Source organism: Natrix helvetica (genome assembly GCF_964273705.1).
Source record: "Natrix helvetica genome assembly, chromosome: 5".
NCBI lineage: Eukaryota > Metazoa > Chordata > Lepidosauria > Squamata > Natricidae > Natrix > Natrix helvetica.
In genome coordinates this window covers 27186696-27213914 of record NC_138551.1, presented here as the reverse complement: position 1 = coordinate 27213914, position 27219 = coordinate 27186696, and the positions used below count along the sequence as shown (strand labels likewise).

Below are 27219 nucleotides of genomic sequence, written 5' to 3'. Positions count from 1 at the left end.
ACTACATTCTGCTCCAGTTACAGCTTCCAGATATTCTTATATGGAGGGTAGCTCCATATACATTTCTCTGCAATAGTCCCTTCAGGGGATGATCATGTTATGAGTGACTGAAAGCTTCTCAGTCCAAGAAAGGGCATAACTAGTTCACAAGATGAAGTTGAGCGAAGACACGCCTAGCCACTCTTTCCACCTGTTCCTTGAGCAGGAGTTGTGAAGCCAGAAGGACCCCCAAATCACAGTCAGTATTGTTTTACTTGGAATAATCATGATATCTGATGTACTAGCTTTGGCTCGTTAAGATCTCAGCAGGCTTTGAAGATGCTGGCTGCAAATTTTGAAAAATGAAATTTAATAGATTTGGATGGAAAGCTTAGGAAAAGCTACAGCATGAATATTTTTCACGACATAATACAGACTTCTCCTTCTGGTTGGCTCCAGTTAATACTTTTTTACTCATTTCAGCATGGAAAAGTTCAAGAAGGAACTGGAAAATTATACACTTTAAAGCTACTTTGAGTTATCATTTTCATGTCTCAACAACACATTCAGATTATTTGTAAGCAAACAGGTTAAGCAGTTACAATGTTAGACAGATTCCTACTAAGCCCCCCCAAAAAGTTGAACAATATTTATGCCAACTGGTAAGTATTCTCCAATTATTTTAGCTATACTTTACTTTACTTTACTTTACTTTATTTCGTATTTCTAGACCGCCCCCCTTAATTGGAATTTTCCAATTAAACATATTATGAATTAGAAGGAAGTCTGCATAAAACCACATTTTAGTAATCATAAATTTCTCCATCATAAATGATAAATGTTTCTATGTATATTTGTGTGTGTGTGTGTGTGTGTGTGTGTGTGTGTGTACATGTATATGTACTTTCCCTGTGTATGTGCATAAGTTGCTAGACAAAAATCATTTAAAAATGTACAGGTAGTAAATGATATATAAAAACACTTGTAAATTTTACATGAATTTTTTTTTTAAAAAAATAACTCAATAAAGACATAAGACTTTAAAAAGTGGAATCTGATAGGGGAAACTTTGTTATTTTTCAGTGGCTGTGCTTAAATTGCATCTACTTTGAGAACAGACTTGAAGATCCAAATCAAAGATTTGAAATGGCTCAGCTTTAGCTGACGATTAATATCCTTTGTGTAGCTGTCCAGAACGGTGGCTGTGATCCAAGCATCTTTTCAGCATGCCTCGTGTTTCCAGTAAGGATTAATCTTCCCTTCTCTCAGTACTGCAACATCTCTGCAACAGAACCATAATAGTTCTTAAACCTTGAAAGTAAATGACTGCAATAATCAAGGTCATGCAGTTCAAAGCAACGAGGACTCTAAAGAATTGCTTGATGTAGTTAAAATATCAGGTTAACCTAGAACCCCTTTGACATGAAATGCCACGGCTAATCTCTCAACACTGTACTCAATGAATATATTCAAGCTGAAGTGAAGGAACCTCTCCTGCAGCACCAAACTTAAGCAAGCTGTCCCTCATGAGACTAAGCAGAAAGGCAAAATTCAGGTGCTTCACACTCCCACCTATCCATCTGTTGGAAGCACAAAGCAGAAATGTGCAGAAGCACAAAGGCATGAATGGATGAAGCCAAAACATATTCAAACTCTAATTGGTCATTTTCAATATGGCTATAATTTACAGGGGGGAAGGAAGGAGGGAGGGAGAGAGAGAGAGAGAGAGAGATGCTGCAGTGACAAAGAGCTCTAAACAAGGATGTTTTATCAGCTTCTACAATGCTATGCCTGTTTTTTTCCATTTAAAAAGTGTGACAGTCACATAACAAACAAGTGTTAATGCATTTAGATTGTTGATGTAATTAACAGTCTGCTGGAAAAATCTCTGCTTTTAAAATACAGAAAAAGGATGCCATCTGCTAATGTGGAATCAGCTCCTGTTCTATTACGAACTCAGATGCATGCCAAAGTATGCCCAAAGATTCCCATCAGCTCCCTACTCATTATCTGAGTCTTTAACCGTCTGCATAATGGGCAGAAATGAACAAGTCAAGCTGTTAACTGCTACTGCCTCAAACACAGATTAAACAAGAAACCATTCCCAATTGATCTTGTCCTTTTTATGTCTACCACCAAATTATTTTTGTGGGAACCCAAGGCAGAACATTGTCCATGTCAATGCTCAGGTTATAGAATTTTGTTTCAAAGAAAATGAAATTTATCTGATCTTTGAAGGCAACAGTGAAAGTATTCCACTTGGCTCTTTTCCCCCCCACATTTGAGGTGTAAAATTTAATCTTTGTTACCTGATGGTATCTTGTCTGATTCTACTGTGCAACTGCTTAGAAGATATTTGTTACAATTTCAGAAGGTATTATTGCACAGTTGGTCGCATAGTCAGCCAGATGTTCAGACTAGGTTTGGTATTTTTGTCTACCTATTGATAGGCAGATGTTGTTATTTCATGATGTTAACGGTATCGCCGCAGGATGTAAGCCATTCCAAGTAAAGCTACATTTTACAGAGGATTGATGGTGATTTGTCAATATCAGTGGTGTTCAAGTGGTGCTCCAGATGTTTTGGGATTACATCCATGAACACCTATCACCTATGCCTATTTAAATCACTTAAGATTTGCAGATGATGTTGTTATCTTCTCACAAGACCCAGAAGAGCTACAAGACACATACAAGAGCTGCATAAAGCCGGAGAAACATCTGGATTAAAAATAAATCTGCAAAAGAGCTAGGTTATGTTTAATAAATTTACCAAAGAAATAAAAAACATATATCTGGAGAAAAACTATACACAGTAGACTACTACATATACATTGGCCAACGGATCTCAGTGATACAATAAAATAAATTGAATGCCGTGTTAAATGTGGTTGGCAGGCATTTGGCAAGCTAAGTATATTTTCAAGAACAATCTCCCCCTACACCTGAGGAAACATGTTTTCAATCAGTGTGTGCTGCTTGCTCTAACACACGCCGGTGAAACATGGAGACTAACCTCACAATCAGTACAAAAGCTAAGAGTGGCACAAAGAGCTATAGAAAGATGCATGCTTGGCATTACAAGACAAGATAGAAAGACCCACACATGGATAACAGAACAAATGAAAATATACCATATCAACCAGAGAGTAAAAGAATTGAAATGGAATTGGGCTGATTACATAGCAAGAAGAACTGATGGCAGATGGACCAAGGCAGTCATAGAAAGGATTTCACTTGATAAAAACCATTCACGAAAGAGACCTAAAACAAGTTGGATCAATGACATCAGCAAGTATTGCAGACCCAATTGGCAAAAGAAAGATTAGGACTGTATTGATTGGAAACATGCAGAAAAAGCATTCATCCTGCAGTGGATAGACAATGGCTAAGATGATGATGATGATGATTCAGTATGTTGGGAATTTAGCCTGTATGCAATTCTTTGCAGTTACCAAGAGCAGAAAGTAAATGGAGTTTTGGTACATCTTCCCCAGTGGTGGGATTCCAAAGTTTTTACTACCAGTTCTGTGGGTGTGGCTTTGTGGGCATGGCAAGGCATGGCATGGCATGGCTTGGTGGGAGTGGCAGAGGAAGGAAAATCCCCATTCCCTCTCCACTCCTGGGGGAAGGTTACTGCAAAATCCCCATTCCTTCCCCACACCACCAACCTGCTTTCCAGCTCCATTCTCCTATTCAGGGGAACAAAAGAAGATCAGCTGGGAGGCAGTGGGGGTGGGGCCAGCCTATTTGCCTGTTCCCCGAACTATTCAAAATTTCCGCTGCCAGTTTTCCAGAACCTGTCGGAATTAGCTGAATAACCCCTCTGATCTTCACCATTTTTATAGTTAGAGGGTTGCTAAATATTTTTTTTAAAGTCCTGGGGGAAGGTTATTGCAAAATCCCCATTCTTTCCCCCACTAACCTGCTTTCCAGCTCCTCCCTCCTATTCAGGGGAACAAAAGAAGATCATCTGGGAGGCAGTAGGGGCGGGGCCAGCCTATTTGTCGGTTCTCCAAACTACTCAAAATTTCCACTACCGGTTCTGTTGGAACTGGCTGAATATCACCTCTGATTTTTACCATTTCTATAGTTGGAAGGTTGCTAAACATTTATTTTTTTTAAAAAAAAGGTCCTGGGGGAAGGTTATTGCAAAATCCCCATTCTTTCCCCATCCCACTAACCTTCTTTCCAGCTCCGTTCTCCTATTCAGGGGAACAAAAGATCAGCTGGAAGGCAGTAGGGGTGGGGCCAGCCTATTTGCTCCAAACTACTCAAAATTTCCACTACCGGTTCTCCAGAACCTGTCGGAACTGGCTGAATACCAGCTCTGATCTTCACCATTTCTATAGTTGGAAGGTTGCTATAAATTTATTTTTTTAAAAAAGTCCATGAAAGACAATGTTTTAGGCCAAACCTAAAACAGCACTTTCTGAATATTGGCTAGTGATTTTCTGAGTTTCAGGACAAGTCTGGATTCCTTACGAAATTACTCCCTAATCATTGTGCTTTGTATAATTTTGAGTAATATTGATGGAATGCTTTTTGCATAATCACATTATCTGTTAATACCATGCCTCCCTCTTGTAATTTTAATATAATTTTCTTTTTGTTTTCTCCAACTATTTCCCTGGGTTGTTTGCAGACTCATTTCTTTCCTTTGCCTAATTCATTTGCTTCTATTTCTCTTATTGTTAACATACATAATTGTCACTGCAGAAGCTTAATTTGTTAAGAAACATTTATCTTCTCTGGAAATATCATTTCTTCTTCTTTTCTTTTATGTCAACCAAAATAGCTTGTACTTTCTCTTGTTTGTTCTCAACCTACTGTTATGTTATATCAAAACTGCTAATGAAAGCTTTACTGGCATCCCAAACCATTCTTACATCAGTACATTTATCTATATATATTTTTTAAAAGCCCTTCTAGAGTCCTCTTGTATTCTTGTCAACAAGCTCTAAATTGTCCACCCACTTAAAAAAATAACTTTTGGTAATTTACGCTGTGCAATTCTAATATTTTTCTCTGAAGTCTGTGGGGGAAATCACTACATTCCAATTTTCATAAGAATAGTTCAATGGTCTATTCGTATGTCATATATGCAAAACTATACTTGGTACTCATTTGGGACATAAATTCCCAATTTGATTGACTTCCACCCCAGCATCACTGTTATTAGTCAAGATAAGCTCTTAGGGGTTTATAACAAAACCCAAATGGATGTTTTTGCTGATGGGAATATTTTTTTGCGTATTAGTATTTAGGTTTATTATTTGGGAGGAGGGTATTGCTGTTTGGACTACCTTTGTGTACTCATTGACTACTACTTGTTGCCATTTCTGCCACTCCCTTGGGTTAGGGTGCGAAGGATGGAGGAGGTGGTGGAGGAGGAGGAGGGAGGAGGAGGATTGAGAGGTCAATGATATATGAGGGTTTTTTAATTTTTAAAAAATAGCAATAGCACTTAGACTTATATAGCGCTTCATAGTGCTTTACAGCCCTGTCTAAGCGATTTACAGAGTCATTCAATTGCCCCCACAATCTGGGTCCTCATTTTACCACCTCGGAAGGATGGAAGATTGAGTCAACCTGGAGCCTGGTGAGATTTGATCTGCCAAACTGCAGGCAGCCACAGATCGGCGGAAATATCCTGAAGCATTGCACTCTGACCACTGCACCACCAGGGCTTTTATGGTGGAACAGCAGTTTTCCAAGAGACTAACAAGCCTGTGTTCACTCAATTAATTTGAATAAGGGCTCAATCTTCAGACTCACACATGGACATGTTCTACTCCATCAAATGTTACAAAAATCACTTGTGGTTCTTTTTCCCAGAGTGATGGGAAAGGAACAGGAAATACTGTCCTCAAACTATTCCACATAAAATCAGTAAAGGTAGCACCAGTCTAGTGTGTCACTGCTGAGGCACACTAAAGATTAATGATGAGGACCAGTAATGGTTTTCTCTTACCTTCGCTACTGGTTGGGAACCGGGAGTGCACATGCACTTCTGCACATGCGCAGAGTGTCTGTGATGATGTCTGGGCGGTGGTGGTGGTGGAGGGGGTACATATTTTTCTGCCAATTCAGGAGAAAATATAGATAGTACTCTTAGGCTAACACTTCTTGAGGTTATCAAATCTAACTGAGGTTATTTGGAGTGGGGATTGCTCATGTGCATATTTACACATCAATAGTAAGAAGTAATCATTTAAAGCAGTGTTTCTCAACCTTAGGAACTTTAAGATATGTAAAGGTCAGTTCAGTATTGCTTGACTTCATACTCATTACAGGAATTAGTACATTCGAAAGGGATCTGTAGAATTTCATCAAAATAATGAATGTGCCATTGCAATACAAGCATATTCAAAAGGAGCTGTGCTTGTATTGTTGGCAGTGTTGATATATTTATTTACATACCCATTTTAGAGTCATATTGTAGACTAAAATGGATATTAAAAAATACAAAATCACTGTTTACTATGTCAAGCCACTGATCAACAAGCATATTGCCTATAAGGACTGGCGGCAGCTACAGACCAACAAGGTCAGGACCTTCCTTTTTAATTTCCTTTTGCACTGTTATTTTAATCTGACCACTCCAAGCAAGGAGGTAAACATTAAGCTTCCTACTTACAGTTTAACCTTGCGACATGCTTTTTGTTGTACCTCATCTCCCTGGAGGATGGAATGATGCTCCCACGCTGCTGATCTTGCAAAGGACTTGAAGACATGCTTCTTTGTTCAGGTCTTTGGGGAGGATGATTTGAAGGTGCCTTTAAGAAGTGCAAGATTGGTTTTGCTCTTTTCCGTTTTGCTGTCTTACATTGCTTGCTCTTGTTTGCCATTATATTGTTTTATTCCTCTTAATATTGTTTACCAATGCTCAGAGTCATTGGGAGCAACCTTTACATTAAGGGTAGTAGACTTTTAGTTAATAATCAGTATAAATAAAAGGATCCTGTTCTTAAGAATAAATGAATCTGCAGGATAATGGCACTCGATCCATCCCACAGCAGCTAATTACTTGAAGATCTTCTCTCCTGCAGTACTCAATAAAGGAAGAAAAAGACTGCAAAAAACAAGCTGAATGAAGGGACATTCATTATCTTTTGCATATATTGATCTTGGACCGGCCAACTTCTTGCCTTTCAGATAATTGGAGAATAGGGTTTTTTAAAAATGTATTTTACATTTTTAATCCCACCTTTATTGCTTTCATAAATAATTCAACCCAGTGAACTTACCTAATATCTATCACTAAGTGTTGTAGACACTATCACTAAGTGTTGTATCTTATGATTCTTGATTAATGGTATTTTTTTTCTTTTATGTATACTGAGAGCATATGCACCAAAGACAAATTCCTTGTGTGTCCAATCACACTTGGCCAGTAAAGAATTCTATGCTATTCTAATTCTAATCTTCCTCCTATTTTCCCCACAACAAAAACCCTGTGAGGTGGGTTGAGCTGCAAAAAAGTGACTGGCCCAACATCACTCAGTTGGCTTTCATGATTAAGATAGGACTAGAACTCAGAGTCTCCAGGTTTCTAACCTGGTGCCTTAACTGGCTATCATGACTATCTGGCAGCTTGCCATTTTTGCCCTTCCAAATTTTATAAAGCCATGTAGTAGACTCACCTGATGCTGTCGAATAGAAGACAGAAGATATTTGTTTTCCACAAACCTTTGGGTCTTTTCATCCAGCAAAGCTCCAGCTTTGGGGTAGTAGCTTGCTTCATCAGTGCCATCACCTGTTTTCCAGGAACCATTCTTCTCTAATTCCAGTGCTTGTGTCAGAGTTGTCTCTCCCTAGGTTGTCTTTCTGGTGATTAAAAAATGCACAGGGGGAAAAAAAGGAAGAAATATTATTGTATAGTGCAGCCTTCATTCTACTGGAGGATTCAGTGTTTCCTTGGCAGATTGAGGAACTCACAGGATATAACAAAAATTAAATGTTAAAAAATGTGATATATAACAATACTTTTAACTTAATTTTTTTTTAATGCAGACTTTCAATAGGAAAGGAGATCATTATAAAGCTGTTTGGATAATGGAAAAGAGCTCCTTGATTAAAAACAGAAACTATGCAAAAGACAGTGTAATGCTCCCAGTAGATCATAAGCTGTTGCTGGTCTTCTACCAATAGCTCATTACTGTCCCAAAGCCTCCATTAAACAAGGGATGGGGCAGAGAGTTCCAACTTAATGTCACCGTGCGCAAGAGGTTTGAAAGAAAAAGAATACTCCCGTGCATAGCCTGAGGTATGCTGCATAGACAACATAAAACACACTTTCCTATGTTCTACAAAGAAAGAGAGACAATTTTTCCACATGCAGGAAAAAGAAAAAACATCTAATATGAATTCCTGCTAGACTTTTTAATCTTTTTATCTCCCCAGAAATAATGCCGCCTGAAGCATCTGTTCCACATTTCATGGATTTCCTCTTTCTCAGACGCTCCACTAAATTAATGTTGAGGCTGCTGGGAAGGTGGAAGGACTCCTTTTTGTTTTCTCAGCATTGGCCCACAGCTTGTCAGTTTCTGCCCTCACATTTAAAAAGACCGAAGGTCTGTTGGAAATCTGAGAAGGTTATGGTAATTTGAGTGGGCGATCATGTGACAAACAACTTTCAACAATGCATTTTACAGATCTGACTGACTGTGAATAATTGAGTTTGATGGCAAGCAAAGAAACTACATGCAGCACCAACTACTTCTGTGATGGCGAACCTATGGCACATGTGCTGGAAGTGGCACACAGAGCCATCTCTCTGGGCGCGCGAGCTGTTGCCCATTTCTCTTCCGGGTTCCGGTGCACTGGCCAGTTGGTCTTCACGCATGTGGCAGCACCGGAAACCGGAGAAGCAGCCGCCCGGTGAGCTGGTCTTCACACACGCATGCCCGTCAGGTGGCCAATGTGCATGCACACGCCGGAAACCAGAAGAGCATCTTCCTGGTGCACACATATGCACCAGGCGGCTGCTCTTCCGTTTTCTGGCACACCCGTGCACATGCGTGCTCCATTTCAGCACTTGGTGCCGAAAAGATTCACCAACACTGAACTAGTTCATACCTTGTGAGTTCCAATTATATTGCCTTTGTCTCACTGGATGATTTAGAAATATCAGAGTTCCAAAAAAATACCCCCAATGAAATAAGGCCTGACACAAAGCACTTTCCAGATGTAGCTAACCTGGACCAAGGCTTCTTAGGGCCCCTTCTTTGGATGCTCAGTCAGTAGTGGTGCAGTGAAGGGCTATTGAAAAATTTTATAGGACTCTTGATGTAAAATAGTCTCAAATCAGGGAATGGACAATCCAAGAGTGCTTAAGAGACACACTCAGGGGAGAGACAAGTGTCATTAACCTATGTTTTTGGGAGAGAGTTTTGAAAATGATTTATATTCTATTTAATTTCTGAGATGCTAAATTGGAGGGTTTCCTTGTTTGTTAGAATTATGATCATATATTAATGTGTAATCACTCCAAGGACTATATGTTGCTCTGTTACAGTGTGGGAATTTAGTCTTCAGGCTAAGGCTTCCTTACTGTAGTATTTGAAGTAGGATCAAAAACTAGATATTCTTTTCCCCCTGAATTTCTTCCTTCAACAAAATATTAGAATAATAAGACCTGGAGCAATTGTAATTGATTTCATCTGATTTGTTTCAGTGAAAAGCTTTTTTTTTTAGCAAACTAAATCATGTCATCACACACACACAAAATCTCCCCCCCTCAAAAAAAAATACCTACTTTCCATTCAAATTGCTGGCAAATGCTGTGTCACATACTTCAGTTTTCCTCCACTGCTATATAGGCTGAGTAAGCTTGCCGTTAATACATAATTCATATAGATAGTAAACCATAAATCATGGTTTACAAACTACATTAACATGGTTCATACAATTTGTTAATGCAATTTAATAATAGCAACAGCATTTAGACTTATGTACCACTTTGTAGTTCTTTACAATCCTCTAGTAAGTGATTTACAGAGTCAGCACATTGCCCCCAACAATCTGGGTCCTCATTTTACTGGCCTTGGAAGGATGGAAAGCTGAGTCAACCTGAGCTGGTCAGGATTGAAGGAATCAAACTCATGGCAGTTAACGGTGAGTTAGCTTGCAATACTGCATTCTAACCACTGCACGACCATGGCTCCAATACAGCCAATAAATTAGCTTCACATAAAGTATTGATTGTATTTTCATTTGCTTATAAGTTGCTGAGAGAAGACTGTTAATAGGCAACAGATATATATTTTATAAGTAAATAATACATGAAAGATATTTCTTTGCCAGAATGTATGTGAACCACCTTTTCAGAGAATGAGATATGATAAGTCTATATATTACGTTGTTTCACCCCCCCTTCTCATCTGCTGTTGCTTGTACATCTGGATGTGTACATTGGGAACCTTTTCAGATTAGATACAGGCATGGGGCTCTATATTTGGATACACATGATTAGCACAGACTATCATTTGCATATAATTGAAATATGCTAGATAACAAGTTGAGATAACAGGTTTTTGCTGGATTGATTTGCTGCTTGATGCTAATTATACTCCTATTTTAATTCTAGAAACCTTGGGAAATCTGGATTAAGAGTTTCTTGTTTGGGACTGGGTGAGTATGTTATGTTTCAGAGCGTCTCTGTGTATATTTGTTGGAGATACTGGTTAATTTGCATAACTTTGTTGATGTTAATGCTAAATAAGTAATGGAATAAAATGCTGTGACAATTATTTGTGTTCAAAATCATAGTGGTGTTGCATTTCTCTCTTAGATAATCAAAATTGACTTGTGAGGGTATTATCCATAGACATGTTCACTGTTTGTGTTTCTTGGTGTTACAGTAGTAAGATCAGCTGTTAACTATTTATTGTACTTTTATCGTCCCCAATGAAAAGATGTCACCCATTTTCCTATGTTGGGAGCTAGGCAGCTTTTAGATGCAGCTTGCTGGCTTCTCCATAGGTTGGACTATAATTTTCCATCTACTGTATATTGATTTGGGAAAGATGGGCACTAATCATCACATACATGCTCTTTAAGGAAAAAGGCAAAATAAATTGAATGGATAAATGTGTTTCAAGGAGTGCCTGAATAGAAAAAGTCAGACACATATATGTTCGATATTTAATTTGATTTGTGTGCATGCAGAATACTCCATCTGACAAGAAGTCAGATTCATATTTCTACAAAACTCTTCTATAGACAGAAATTGTCTCCTAATGGGGGATGTTCCTAAGGGGTAGATATTCTTGTTTGCTTTTTTTAGAACTATCATCTTCATTTATTTCCAGATTCAATTGGTTCTTTTCTTCTTGCCATTGCAGTATTATAATGCATTGGATATATGATTTTCCCCACAATTATCATAATGTTAAGAAATTCTAAATAGATTTCTCACAAATGAAGATAATTTGAAAAGTAATCATATGATCTATAGATTCAAATCTTACTTCTGAGAAAAAAAGTCATAAAAGATTTGGAGAGGAAGAAAGGTTAAGAGAACATTCAAGGCCTATTCTGCGAAGATTATGTGGTCATAACCTTCAACATAGGTTGGGGCCACAATTTCCAGTCTGGCTTGACCGTACTTAACTAGGCATTCTAGAAGCTTTACTCCCAATAAATATTGGAAGTGCTAGGCTGTGGTTTATTCTTTGATCTTTGGGCACTCGGTGTCTAAAAGGTTCGCCATCACTGGTCTAAGGACTATACCAGTCATGATATAGGACAGAAAGGTAGAGGACTAGCAGAGTATATTTATGAAGACCAGCCAGCAGTCTGAAGACACAATGAAAACTCTTCAATCTCGTAACACATGGACAGAGTCAACCATATTTTAAACTGGGGAACCATGAGCATCCTAGGCCAAGAACACTAGGGGATTCTTGGAAACTAGGTATTCAGATAAATCAGCCACCAACAGGCAGACATAAACTACATTTACACATCATAAGGAAAAAAACAATAAAAAACTAAGCAGGAAACAAGATCAGAATACTTCCTTTTTAGCAGTCTACACCAAGATAAACAGGATTAATATCAGACAAATAATCAAGCAGAAAATCATACCCTCCCCAAACAAAGAGCTACCAAGAATAAAACCACACACCCCAAAACCACCCACCCGCCAAAACTGACAGGAGAAGCTATTGTATATAAACAGGGAGCAAGCCCCACACTCACTAGTAGTAATGAAGTAACTTACTTGGATAATGAAACATCTGCAAGAAAATAACCAACTCAGAGAGCATAAGTATGGCCAACCCAGTTACCTTGCGTGAGAGCATGGATGTAACATAGTAAAATTGATTGGAATCCTGGAGTCACAATTTTGAGAGGAGCAGCTATATAGATATGAAAATGAATGAATGAATGAATGAATGAATGAATGAATGAAGGAAGGAAGGAAGGAAGGAAGGAAGGAAGGAAGGCAGGCAGGCAGGCAGGCAGGCAGGCAGGCAGGCAGGCAGGCAGGCATTCTTCATAGTTAGGAATTGAGGATCCAGTATGAGAAACAACAATCAAGGAAATTCAGATGTTTTCTTTGTCCATCCCCCTCTTCTGTCAGCTAATATAATATTCTGAATTTATATTCAGTTGAAGATACTTTATTGTCATATTCTCATTTTTACTGTAATCTACCCTGGGATGACTTATATCATGGAAGTTGGAGTAAATTTTCTTTCAACTCAGGCTTGACTTGTGATGATTTCATAACTGTCTCCTAAAATTACTGAGAAAACTACATAAAAGTGTCGATGTTGTCACTAGTAGTTTGAGCTTCACTTGAGGGTATTTTTTAATCATTTTTCATCTTTTACATCTAGTAGCTTCCAAGATAAAGATCTATCCAAGTGTTAATCAGAACTGTATCTGTAATGTTTGCTTATGCATTTAAATTAAGGGCCACTTTGAAACTCTTACTTCTAAAATGTGGGGCTGTTTATACAAACCTTCTCTGGTGATGAGGAGTCTGGCATCTTACTGTGTTGCTATGAGACATAAGCACTTCAGTGCTGGGGAATCCATAGATGACAGCAAAATGTAATAATCAAATCTGACAGTTCCCAAAGCTTTATAGAGCCTGAAATCAGATTTATCTTGAGGAAATTTTATCACATAGTTTTGATCAGAGTGAGCCAATCCACTGAGTTATTATTGGAATTTGTTTGTTCATAAATTATTTGTAAACGACTTCCTAGCTATTAAATCAACTCAGAATAAGTGGTAGTCACTATTCTTACTGCAGACTTATATTCTCACTGCCAATTTATAAATTACAGAAGAAATTCTTAATTCCTAATACAGAAGCTTCAGGTAGTTACCACCTAAATCATGTTTGAGGACAAATTCCTGCATGTTAATGCGACTTCCTAGAGATGTCCCTTAGAGTACAGTTTATTTCCGAAAGCTCTAAAACTGAAATATTGAATAATATATACACATATAAGTCTCCTAATGCGCAGGGCAGACTGGTTTTAAAAGCAATATCCATCTTGATGTTAAGAATAATTCCTCTTGTTTAATTCTGAATACCCATGCAGAAAATAGTGTGTGCAACCAGTATAATGAAACGTTTCTCTTTATTACTTAGTTATTAAATGAAGGCAGAAGTTGTTCAAAGCAATATTGCACAAAACTGATTGAGTTCTATTAAGATAGGAACTTTGATTTAAACCTGGATTGGCATGTTCTAGAGAGAAGAGAAGATGGCCTTGACAGAGAATGGGAAGATCCGTTACTAAGTTAACAAATAGGGGAAAAAAACAAAGTTTAATAACCTACAGACAGAGATAGAAATTTGCAAAGATTAAGACTTATAAAACTCAAGACTGAATTTTAGGGCCCCCTTCATCTAGGGGCAGACGTAAAAACCTGCCCTAGCGATACAGATGGCCCTGATCTGATTGGCCTTCAGGAAGCAGCGGCTTTCCTTCCAGTCACTGAGGTCAGAATATTGATGGGGCTGTATTTATCTAAGGATGCAAGATTTCGTTGGTGCCTTAAATTTGGTTGTTTTTTTCCCCTCCTATTTTAATGGACTTTTATAATTGTACTATGTTTTTATTTTGTTTGCTGTCCAGAGTACTTTACATTTGTTAAATAAATGAAATTAAAATAGTAAGGTTAGATATATGCTCATGAAACCTATAATAAATTATTGTTGCTGTTGATGTCCCTTCCTGGCCCAGCCTAGCAATTTTTTGTTTCTGGCAACATTGTGAAGAGCTCCCTATCTTTGCTGCCAATGGCCACATCTCAGTAACAAGTGGTGCAAATGGTTAATAATCATTATTTGCCCTCTTTATTATAAGTGGACTTTTGATTGTACCAAATTAAATGAATTATTCTGTTTTGGTATTTGGGGATAAACTAACTAGCCAATGCTGCATGCACTTGATTTCACTGGACCAAATGCTATGAAAACTGTCTTTATATTCAATATTGCTTAGAATAACAGCTGTCTAACTGTAGAGTGCAGTGCTGCAGGCTACTTCTGTTGATTGTGGCTGCCTGCAGTTTGGCAGTTCAGATCTCACCAGGCCAGTGGTGGGATACAACCAGTGCGCCCTGGTACGGACGTACCAGTGCCTGCTGGGAGCACCAGGTACCATTCCGGTATGGTGCTCCAGAGGGTCTGCCCGCCTGCCCTCCTTACTGGTATTTGAGCCGATTGGGGCTTCCGCTCACACGCACTGAGTGTACGGTGTCTGTGCGATGCTGAGCTGAACAGCTGAAGCATCATGGGCGGTAAGTACGCATGGGCGTGCTGTGCGCGTCCAAGTGCTGGACTCCCGGCTCCATTGCACCGGGATCTGGAACCCACCACTGCATCAGGCTCAAGGTTGACTCAGCCTCCATCCTTCCTAGGTGGGTGAAATGAGGACCAAGATTGTTGGGAGCAATAGGATGACTCTGTAAACTGTTTAGTGCTATTGCTAACACAAAAAAGTCTTAGATGGTTTTCACTCTTCTGCATCAACACAAATACTTTTTTTCACAGGCATACTGACCTTTTCTGTGTTCTATTCACTGTTCCAGAGAAACCATTAAACATTAAAATGTCTCAAGGAAAACCATTGTCTGCATCATTTTGATGTTTGTAGGTATAGACACACCAGCGAATACCTTTTCTAAGGTTTTTATTACTCTACCGAGTGAGTTTGTAGTGCATTGCCTAACTGCTGGTTCCTTTACTGTTGAGAATTGATTTTAAAAAACTGAAAGCCATTCATCCCTTCAATATCTGCATTACCAATTCCTCTCTTCTGCCTTTGGCTAATTTTTACTCTAGGCACCCAGATTTCTAGCATCCAAATTATTTCGTTGTTTCACCTTTCTGAGTCTGCACCAGCTTCAATCATTTGAATCAAATTTACTGCAGCCCAAGGATTATATATAGAGTATATATTGGTTTCTTGACAGATGACCTTTCACGATGGAATGACTCTATTACCTGTGGACGTGATTGATATGATTTGTATATTTTTACTATTTTTAATTTTTATACGCTTTGTTACATTTCAAATTCCTTAAGCTTACAAGAATTCCTAATCAATATTACCAAGGATTGTGTTGCGTGGGAATTCTTAGAGTTGAAGTCCAATATGTGAGGAGAAATTTAGTTTGGGGAAGGCTGTTTTATAAGGATTTTGATGGTAAATCTTAAATTTTTGTCTTTGTTGGAAATATTTAAAATAAGACTGAAACTGATGTATCATGTCAGTTCTGAAAATCTAGAATTATTAGCTGAAGATTTTGAAGATGGTTTATTGGAAATCTTGGTTTTCTATGCATAATCGTTAAAGCTTCATAAATATTTTTTTTTACAGTTTGTTGTCTTTTTCAATATGTTTGAGCTATTGAGCCATTACCACGATATCAGCAATGGTTCATTATATGGGAAATAATTATTTGTACTTTTTTTCTGCCTTTACAAAAATTTCACCTGGATAAGTAATGCTATTCTATCTTTTAATGTTTTGTTTATATAAAATACATTTCATTCGCATAGCCCAAAATAGGCATTTCTTTTGTATAATCCTAACTTTGGAAATAAAATGAATGGCTGCTTGCTACACAGTTATTATAAATACTTGCATGAGTGGTCCCGAATGCTAAGAAACCCCTTGGAAATACCGCAGAAGTGGCTCACCAAGGAGAAATGCATATATGATCTTCCTCCGACAGCTCTTTGAATGAAAAATTTAATTGGCTTTTTCATTCCTTTCAGCTAGTAATCGATTGGAAGTGTTGAATGTTTATAGTGGTATCTAACTCCAAAATGTTTCAGTGACAACATATTTAACAGCAAGCTTCAAAACATTTGATATTTGGGAGCTGTTTGCTACATGTGTGCTGCTCTAAGGAAGCAGTGCTTAATCCTTAATGATTCCAAACTAGCTCAGTACATTGTTGGCCTCCTCCAGATTCTGAGTCATGTACTTTGGGAAGTTAGACTGTAAGAATATGCAGAACATGGGGAGGGAATGAAGTGCAGTCTTTTTTTTTAATAGTACTGCCATCATACGCAGCATTTTGAATCAGTGTGAATGTTTCTGCTGAAATCTATGGAGATTCTCAGTCAACCAGGTCATGGTTATCCCAAAAGTGCTTTTTTTTCAAGAGGCAACTAGACTTTCACTGTTTTTTCCTTGGAAGACGTTTTGCTTCTCGCCCAAGGTGCTTCTTCAGTTCTGATTGAATGGTGGAGAATGGAAGAATTCATATTCCTTGCACTCTTTTTTAAGAGTCGTTGAGGCCATTTGGGGGACCCTGATGGCACACAAGAGCCTCAGCGACTCTCAGGGAGAGTGCGAATGACCAAGTGACTGAAGGGAATATATGGATGAGAAGTTAAACATCTTCAGGGAAAAACAAAGTTAAGTCCAGTTGCCTCTTGAAGAAAGCACCTTTGGGACTCTGCTGAAATCATTCTGCAAAACACTTAAGTCACAAGGAGGAGAGGAATAGGTTGTGTCTACGTGGTTGAGCATAGAGTTTTGGTTACACTTTTTTTATTTCTCTCTTTTTTGAAATTGTCATTCAGCTTTTGGGAACATATATTGGATTTGCAATTAGATTTATAACAATAAGGATGTTTGAGAATTGAATATGTCAGAATAAACTAATCTGATCCATGAATCCTTGAATACATTTATACATTTACATTTATTCCTCATTTATTTGGATTTTGCAGTACTGCACCAATTTTTTAAAAAACATGATTTTTTTAAATTTTAGGCCTATAACATTAGTATTTCAGGAATAAATGCATTTTAAAATGTATATTTTGTTAGAAAATTATTAATGTGTAGGCATTGTGATCTAGATTAACAAATCTATAAGGAAGAAGATTTCTTCAAGACATATTACAATGTAGTCCTAGTGGGAAATAGCAATTCAGTGATGTATTCCCTATATCCCAAGCTCTACCATCAACCAACATTTCACTTATCCATCCATCCATTCATCTATCCATCCATCCATCTTAGTTGCTTCAAGATTCCTCTGGATCAGAGGTGTGGAACGGAACTGGAAGGGATCCGATTCAAACTTCCTCTTGTCTATTCCTTTCCAGTCTGCATTGTACCTTTTTTGGAGATCTGATGGGGCAGGATTTCTTAGTCTCATAAAATATCAGTAGAAGAGTCTAGAAGGGAGATATGTTTATTCTATTCAATTTCTATACCATCCATCTCAAGCAATGACCCTGGGCAGCTTACAGTTCCAAAACAATTGAATATTATGCCTTGTAAGGAGACCCGATCCTACAAGTTTGGAGATATTTTACTAGCAGTTGCAATTATTAAACGATGATAGATGATAGATAGATAGATAGATAGATAGATAGATAGATAGATAGATAGATAGATAGATAGATGATAGATAGATAGATAGATAGATAGATAGATGTGTGTGTAATGTGATATATTATATTTTATAATAAACATTTGTATCGTACATACATCTGTGCAGAGTGCAGATGCTTGTGTGAGGAGACAACATTTGGCATGGTTGGCATTAAAAACAATGCACATAATGACCCAAAACATAATTTTAATTACAAAGTCATTAAGCTATGTGCCCCAGAGCTTGCTGTCTCCCCAGGCTTTTATTATATTATACAGTATAACTTTAGTTTACTCATTCCCAGGCTATAAGTATTAAGTTTCATTTATGCCATTGCAAATTAAGGCCAGCCTATCATAAAGATAGACCCCCAAAAAACGACCAGAGTGATTTGGAGTCAGGTGATGCCTAAATCAAGTAAATTAAATTACGGTAAATCTTTCAGGGATCCATTTGTATGCAGTGATAATGACTCTATAATATTGCTTCAGAATCACCTGTTTTAAAAATATTATTGATTGATTTTGTCTTGAGAGACCCTTTTACAATAGCTAGTTGAAGCAATGCAACTAGTATGCTCCCTTTTTATACTCTGGGTTTTCATATTCTAACTTATGGACAAAAGCATTTGTGCTCTACCTCTGCCTCTATACTTAAATACTTTAAAGTCTTGTTCATAACCATTTTTCTTAAATTGCTTTTGAATTGGTTTAAGATTTATCTCTTTTCTTTGCTAACATGTTATTATAGAAATAAACATAATGAAAATTGTCTTTAAAGAAGAATTGTAAGAGCTTTCATAGAGAAGTAAAGAATTTGTGAAAGCATATTTTAGAGCTGGAAAAAGTATGTATTGTGCATATTTTAACTACCATTATTAGTATTACTTTATTCCTGTGTGGTAATTTTTTTACATTTGCTCTGTCAATCACTTTTACCACCTATCCAGTTTTTTTTTTCATTTTCTTCCATAGGATTTCTTTAATTCACCCTAATGTGCCATGCTATTTTGCTTGCTGAATTTGTATGTCTGTTAGAATATAATTAGCTTCAGGTTTTGTACTTTTTACATTCTACAATAAACTTTACCCATCAAAATATGCATAAGAATGTTTTGGAAAACTATTAGGGAAATGAATTTGCAAAAAAAAGTGTATATTAGCATAAATTGAATGCAATGTATACATAAATGACTTCGTGCACAATAATCCATAGAAATTTACATATCCATAAATGAATGTGAATATAGGTCAGAATTAATTATAGCTGAGAATATGCAATACTGGACAAACATTTCCATTTGTCCATCTCTGGTGATTTTTTTTCTTCATCCAACCTCAGGTAACCAGTATGACCATAGTCTGAAATTTCTCTCAAATACAGTCCCAATATATCTGGAGGTGCCACAGTCATTGGAAGAAATAAATGTTAAAATTAATATCTTCATTTCAAATGCAAAAACAAACCTTGTAGGAAATACAAGCTGAATCATAATTACTTTGTCCCCCTCGTAGTTAAGCTTTGAAAGAACACTTCAAATTAAAAGTTTTCAGAGATGATAGAAATCTGTCAGCATTTTAGTTGATACATAATATTATACTATTCCACAAAAACCAATCAATCAGAATAGAGCTGGAAGGGACCTTGGAGGTTTTCTAGTCCAGCCTCCTATTCAAGCAGGAGATGCTACCATTTCAGACAGGTGCCTGTCCAGTCTCTTCTTCTTAAAAACCATCAGTGATAAAGCACCCACAACTTCTGAAGGCAAGCTGTTCCTCTTGTTAATTGTCCTCACTGTTAGGGAGTTGCTCCTGAATTCCAGGTTGATTCTCTCCTTGATTAGTTTCCATCCATTGTTTCTTGTCCTGCCCTCTGGTGCTTTGGGAAATAAGTTGACCACAGAAACACAGAAGAAAGAGATGTTAATTTATTTACCACACTATTTTTATTCAATTCTATGGATTATATTGTTTTCTACATTAACTCCATTAATTATCTCCATAATCCTATCCTGATCATATATTCGTGTATTGATATATTTTATAAAAGTGGTATATAAACACATTTTGGACCAGTGGACTACAGGTAGTCCTTGACTTACAAATTATTTTAATGACTGTTTGAAGTTGCAATGGTACTGAAAAAAATGTGACTTAAGACCATTTTTCACACTTGTGACTATTGCAGCATCCCCAGGATCACATGAAATACAGCTGCTTGGCAATTGGTTCATATTTATGACAGTGTCCCAGAGTCACGTGATCACCTTGTCTGACTTTCTCACAAGCAAAGTCAACGAGGAAGCCTAATCCACTTAACAACCGTGTTACTCACTTAATAACAAGAAAGGTCGTACAAGGGAACAAAATTCACTTACCAACTGTGTCACTTATCAACAAAAATGTTGGGCTCAATTGTAGTTATCAGTTGAGAACTACCGGTAATGTGGAATTTTGAGAGTCTTCTGGGCCAGGAAAATGCTATTAGGTTACTCATTACAGTATTCTTGCGAAATGGTGCTTTATAAAATTTCCCTGTTGATTCCCCCAGTTCAAGACCTGAAACGCTTATATATTAGAGCATGCGTACACTGGATTTGGCATCTTTTGAGGTTGCCTTGTAACTGTGACTGAATCAAAGTGACATGGTAACTAGGTAACAATGTGCAAAGGGTGATGTTTTAATTCAATTTTTCACACTTCAGCACTCTGCTTTCCATATCACAATCTGTAAAGCTTGCCGGTGAGAACAGAAACAAAGGCTATTTCAGTTTTTACTGATCAGCAAGATCTAATAGTTTGTTATCACTCTATATTAAACAGCCAAAGGGATTTTTTCCCCTCAATGGCAGATTATTATATGTGTTTTCGTAGATTTTCACGGGTATATGTATGCTGGTCTTGTTGTATTCGGGTCTTTTCCCGTGTAAGATTGAGATTGTCTTGGCAACATTTTGGTGAGGTCTCACTCACCATATCAGCCTGAAGATGGCGAGTGAGACCTCGCTGAAACGTTGCCAAGACAATCTCAATCTTACACGGGAAAGACCCGAATACAACAAGACCAGCATACACACACACACACACACACACACACACACAGAAGACCATGCAGACAGAAAGAGGGAGTAGTGACTCCTGCCTAATATATAATACAGCCCAGGGGTTGTAACACAAATACATACCTATTTCCCTGGCTCAACTGATAAGGAGGAGAGCCTGTGGCTTAGTGGCTAAGACTCCTGCCTAAGATATAATACAGCCCAGGTTCAAATCCCAGTAAGGGTATGGCTAGCTGATGAGAGCTAATTAGCTCGAAATGGATCTATACTAGTCTCCCTTTATTTATTTATCAGTACAAATACAACACAAATATATATATAACTTGTCCCAGCTTCTGCCAACGCAGCAGTTCAAAAGCATGTAAAAATGCAAGTAGAAAAATAGGACCCAACTTTGGTGGGAAGGTAACAGTCTTCTGTGTGCCTTTGGTGTTTAGTCATGCCGGCCACATGACTACGGAGAAATAATTAAAGAATTGGTCAGTCCTTCTTGCAAGTATACTTGAGTAACACAATTCAGAAGTCTATGGAGATTCTCAGTCATCCAGGTCATGGTTGTCCCAAAGGTGCTTTTTCAAAAGGCAACTGGACTTTCTTGGATTTTCCTTGAAGACGTTTCGCTTCTCATCTAAGAAGCATCAGAACTGAAGAATGGATTAAGGTTAAACTTCTTCAAGGAAAAGCAAAGAAAGTCCAGTTGCCTTTTGAAATAGCACTTTTAAGACAGTTCAGAATAATTTACCTGTGGCAATGAGCAAGTAATGTGTGTATGTGTTGCCATTTTCCAGGTTATACAAATTTGAATTGTAGAAATCATAAACGTGTTCTTTAGAACCATGTTAAACAAAGCTATAATTATATGGTAAATGTATTAGATATTTTGCTGTATTCGTATTCTTGGTTTATAACTACAAATAATTCAACATAAAAATTGATCTGTACTTTAAGCACGGGGATATTTTTAGTTATTTCTGATGAAGTGGCCTGTTTTTCTTGTGCTAGCTTCTCACTTTGAGAAAGGTAGACATTTTATTTGTTTATTAATTTAAAGATGAACACTTTTGTGGAAATGGCTTGCTTTTGTAGAATACCATTATTCCATGGAATTTATTGCAAATAGATTGTACTCCTTATTTATCTATTGTAAAAAAGAAGAGAAACAAATTTGATGATGCAAATTTGAATCTAATGGCAAAGATACAAAGAATGTCACATATAATCAGATTCTACTTCCTGAATTATTACTGACTTTAGAAGAACAAAAATCCCCTTATTGTCTTGCCACACATAAGAAAGAAGCATGGGTTTTTTTTTAGCACAAACACAGCAGTACATGTTTTCAGTGTCTTTATTTCTGTTCACTTCTCTTGTGGCTTGTTTAGAAAACCGTTGGCTTAAGGGAAGTTCAGCTTACAAAAAATGTAAAACTGAAATATCCAAAGGCTTCATAGTCACTTTTTGGCTGTTGCATTACAAACTTCTTGCAAGTTGTGAAGATGCATTGATGGCATGTCAACATGTCCTGTGAGCAGGGATTGGTTTCAGGATGCCAAAGTAGATGGATTGGGAAAGGGAACAGATCCATTCCAATGTATATAAAGAAAAAGAAGTTGCATGAATGAATTGGTAAACTGGGAGAAAAGTAATAGTTCATTTGAGCTCATAAGCCAGAGTGTGACAAGAGTTCTCCCGAGTGGGGAAAAAACATTTACAATGGATGCCAAATTGGAGCACATTGGAGAAAAATGCCAAATTTGCTGCTGTTTCTGAGAAACCAAAGAAGAGTTAGAAATAAATTAGCTCAGCTCCCAAACACAGATGAGGCTTATCAAATCTGGCTTGGATCCCAGAGCTACCCATGCTACTGGTATGGAAACATTCACATTATCCCAGGGCATTTTCATTCGTCTTCTGTTTGAAAGGAAGGAATCCCTACTTAGTTGAAGCTGTTTAGGGTGCTGGAGCTGGTCAGCTAGTACAATGGTTAAAATTCAATATCATTGAAATACTTTCTTGTAAGAGAATGGATTCTCAACAAATCAAACATCAAGAGATCCTATTGAGAACAATTTCTTAATTATAATATATTAATGTCCTAAATGTTAATAAATGTCCATTTCTTTCTAGGGACTTGGGTCACCTTTGGAGGTCAAGTTTCAGATGAGGTGAGTGATGTGTCATTTAAAGGCAACCTAGAAAAACAGAACTTGAGTAATCTAGAAATAATTACATAACTTTAATGTTTTCATTAAAATTAAAAACCATGTCATGGAAGTCTGAATAAATTTAAACAGGATATGGCAAAGCATGATCATAACAACAACAACAAATCTCATTTCTATTAACTGAATATATACTATTTCATCTATGGTAATGTAGCAGCCTAGATCAGATTTGGCAAACTTGGTCTCCGAAGAAGGTAACATGGAACTCATAGCAAGAATAAGCTTTAAAGCTGAGCAGATTTGTTCTAGGTTTTGTCCCCCCAAAATTCTAGAGAGCTAGTTGACAAGATTAGTGAATCTCCCCTTGCTCCTTCTCTTCTTAATGGCCTACATGCAGCCTTTTCTGTTGTGGCCCAGCAGGAGCTGCAACCAAACTCCGACAGTGAGGGGTTTTCTGAGTCGGCTCTGGAAGATGTGGAGGACCCTGGGCAGGGTTCCGACTCCGAGCAGGGATCAGAGAGACTGGTTGGCCACCAGGAGGCGCCTGAGGCATGGAGCAGTGGTGAAAGCCAAAGGGAGTGTGCTCCTGACGTCATGCCTTGGAGCAGTGGGGAGGAGACAAGGGAGTTGGTCTTGGATGCTTGGTAACAGAGGTCTGATAGACATAGAGAACAACTACGCAGATACAGAAGATAATTAGACCCAGGTGGTTGTAATTAGGCTCCTCTCAAGATAGCATTTAAGCAGGGACTTTCCTGGAGGCTGGTTGCAGAGTTCAACTTATCTACCAATGCTGGACAAGCGTTCTCGTGCCTGTGTCTTATCTTGGAAGTCTGGATTGCTGCCAAGGTCTAGTCAGTGTGTTAATTTACTGTGAATAAATTGTCTAGCAGTATTCTTGTCTTGGAGTGCTTTGGTGTGCGAAGAGGGGGGTCAGAACACTTTTCCATTACCTCCTCTGAGCTACCACCCTTGAATTCAAGCACAGGCTATCTGACTCACTCCTTCCTGCTCTTCTCAGAATCTTTTTTTCCTTTATTTGCAACTGCCAGTGGCCTTCCCTGCTTTCCTGCTGCCCACCTCCTGAAATGCCATATCCAAGCTTAGACCAATATTGCTGGGTCATTTCCAGATAAAATATAATGTACATTTTTTCAGAGGTGGGCTGCTACATGTTTGCCCGGGTTCAGGAGAACCCAAAGCTAAAATTATGACCAGTTCAGTTTCCAGCCTCCAGAGCCCGGAGGAGGCAGTTTTTGCCTTCCCAGAAGCTCGTGGAAAGTCTGGGGAAGGCGAAAATGCTTCCCCCACTGTGGTGCAGGAGGTCGACTAGGCCACGGCCACCATCCCCACGCCCACCTAGCAACCGGGCAGAGAACCCATTGCTGAAATTTTTGAAGCCCACCCCTGCAATTTTTTGATCCAGACATGGGCCACCTAAAATTAGATATGTATTGTGTACATCTCTGAAGCCGTGATACCAAAGTTATTGAGAGAATGAAACGTGAACCATGGAATCATGACTCTCAGCCGTTACTGTTCTTAGACCCATGATCTATCACTATCACATAACGGAGCAGATTGGTTTCCTACTTCTGATGACCCCTATGATTTATATAAATAGTGCTTTAAGTTAGAATGTTATACCCATTTATGTAAGTGAAATCAAGTCACATTGAGTTTAATGATTTCCTTAATGCTAATGAACATATTGTAGCATACACTTTCATGATTGAAAAATCATCTATCATAAGAAAGCTGATTTGATAAACAGTTAATTGTTAACTATTAGTATTTATTGCAATGTACACTGTATATCACATAAAGTGCAAGTGCTAAAGATGATTAGAAGCAGTTTCAAGTTTTGAGTTAGGAAACTAGCGTACTTAACTACTTGAAATTGGTGTGAACAAAGATCCCAGGTCCAAAAATATGAGTATTGGTAAGAAATAGTGGCAATCTACTTTCCTGCATCCTAAATTTGGTCCATTGTCCATGATTTAAAAATTAAGCTAAATTTGGCATTAAGCTCTGAAACTATTTCATAATGAGTAATTCCTGCAAAATTTGGAAGATTGAAGACAGAGAGTTTTTATATTTCTTGGATTAATTTAATGTCTCCATTTCCCAAAGGTGGCTGAACATCTAATGACCATTGCATATGAAAGTGGCGTGAATCTCTTCGACACAGCAGAAGTATATGCAGCTGGAAAGTATGTATCTGTGCTTCTATTCTTCCATCAGAGCTAGATCTTATTTCGAAATTGAATATTATGGCTTTGCAAGTAGGCACCATATATATCAATGGCTCAACTTTAATTCACTTTAAAAAATATATATATCCCACATTTAATATAGGCTTCTCTACATAGGAGTGGGAAAACACCTGTTTGAAAACATGGGGATCTGCTGTTTGTTGGTATCAACCATATTAGGTTAGAACAGTGATGGCTCAACTTTTTCTAAAGATGTGCCAAAATTGCGTATGCGCGAGCTATCGCGTGCGCACATGTGCCCACCTGCGCATGTGTGCACAACCCGCCACTTATGCATGTGCACACGACCTCCCCTGCACATGCACATGCAACCCCTGTACATGCATGCATATGCCCCCACAAGGGGGGGGAGTTTTTGCCCTCCCCAGGCTTCGGAAGCTGTGGAGGGCAAAAATGGCCTCCCCCGGCTCTCCGGGAGGCCAAAAATCAGCTAGCCAGCGCATGCATGCATGCCAGAGCTGAAAGCTGCCATGCCGGAAAATATGGCTCCATGTGCCACCTCTGGCACGCGTGATTAGATGCAGTGGTTGGTTCTGGATCCCTTTGCAACCAGTACAGTGCAACGGGGCCCGGCATCCACCACATGAACGCATGTAGCATCCTACCCTCCAGTGATGTCTCCGCGATGCTCCAGCTGCTCAGCAGAGCATTGCACAGGCACTATACGTGCCATGCACATGTGCTGAAGCGCTGGAGTTCAAATACAGGTAAGAACGATGGGTGGGCGGGTGGGCCCTCTGGAACACCATACCGGAACGGTACCCAGTGCTCCGTGCAGTCACCAGTATACCCGTACCAGGGCTTACCTCTTGCAACCCACCACTGATTAGATGGATGGATGAATAGAATCACAGGTAGCCCTCAACCTATGACTACAGGTGGAACCATCATTTCCATTTCCATTGCTAAGCAAGGCAGTTGTTGAGAGAGTCATGCCTGACTTTATTCCCATTCTACCCCAGTTGTTAAGCAGATCACCACAATTGTTACACAAATCTGGCTTGTCCCATTGGCGTTGCTTATTGGGAAGTTGGGAAGATCACAAATGGTGAGATCACCTGATCTTGGGATGATGCAACCGATGTGAATATGTGATGGTGGGCCAGAATCCAAATATTGATCCCATGATTCTGGGGATAATGCGATAGTCATAAGTGGCTGTAAGTCATTTTCTCCATGTCATTATCACTTTGAACAGCTGCTAAATGCATGGTTATAAATTGAGGACTACCTGTGTTTAGTATAAGACAGCTTCCTATGTTCTTGGACTAAAAAGAGAGAAAATAATGTCAGCTAGAAGAAACGTGCTTGTTAAAATTAGCAAGGAGTTCCCTCTCTCCATTTCACATAACTGATACGGTGGCATTTGGCATCATAGCAAATATTGCAGGAGAAATCCTACTAGCTTCAGTAGCAGCTCAGTGTACTCCAGAATTTCACCCTCAACTTATCCCTCTTAACCTGCCAGTTCCATCTAAATAGGTAATTCCAGGCAATCTAAAAATGGGACATGGTCACCTCACTAGTCTTATAAAACTGCCATAATGTTACACTAGCTAAGGATTATGTGAGCTGAAGTCCAAACCATCTGAAAAGTACTAGGTTGATGGGGATCTGTCTTAAATCATGTTCTATGTGTTATTCCTTACACCAAATAAACCCCAAACTCTGTGCTGTGACTTTCATTGCACATTTTTGAACATGCTTCTATTTCACACACTGTTGTGCATCTGTATCAGGGGTGAAATTCAGCAGGTTCTGACAGGTTCTGGAAAACCAGTAACGGAAAATTTGAGTAGTTTGGAGAACTGGCAAATACCACCTCTGGCTGGCCCCTGAGTGGGGTGGGAATGGAGTTTTTA

General features: G+C 38.4%; 1 protein-coding gene across 2 annotated transcripts in view; it reads left to right on the top strand.

The window, feature by feature from the left end:
• Positions 1 to 27219, top strand: part of KCNAB1 (potassium voltage-gated channel subfamily A regulatory beta subunit 1) — a 167541-nt gene that overhangs the window by 76620 nt on the left and 63702 nt on the right. For both annotated transcript variants that reach the window (XM_081956347.1, XM_081956346.1), the window contains exons 2-4: positions 10570 to 10613; positions 23044 to 23081; positions 25215 to 25294. In XM_081956347.1, the coding sequence (XP_081812473.1) occupies positions 10570 to 10613; positions 23044 to 23081; positions 25215 to 25294 (162 nt within the window). The remainder of the gene's footprint in view (positions 1 to 10569; positions 10614 to 23043; positions 23082 to 25214; positions 25295 to 27219) is intronic.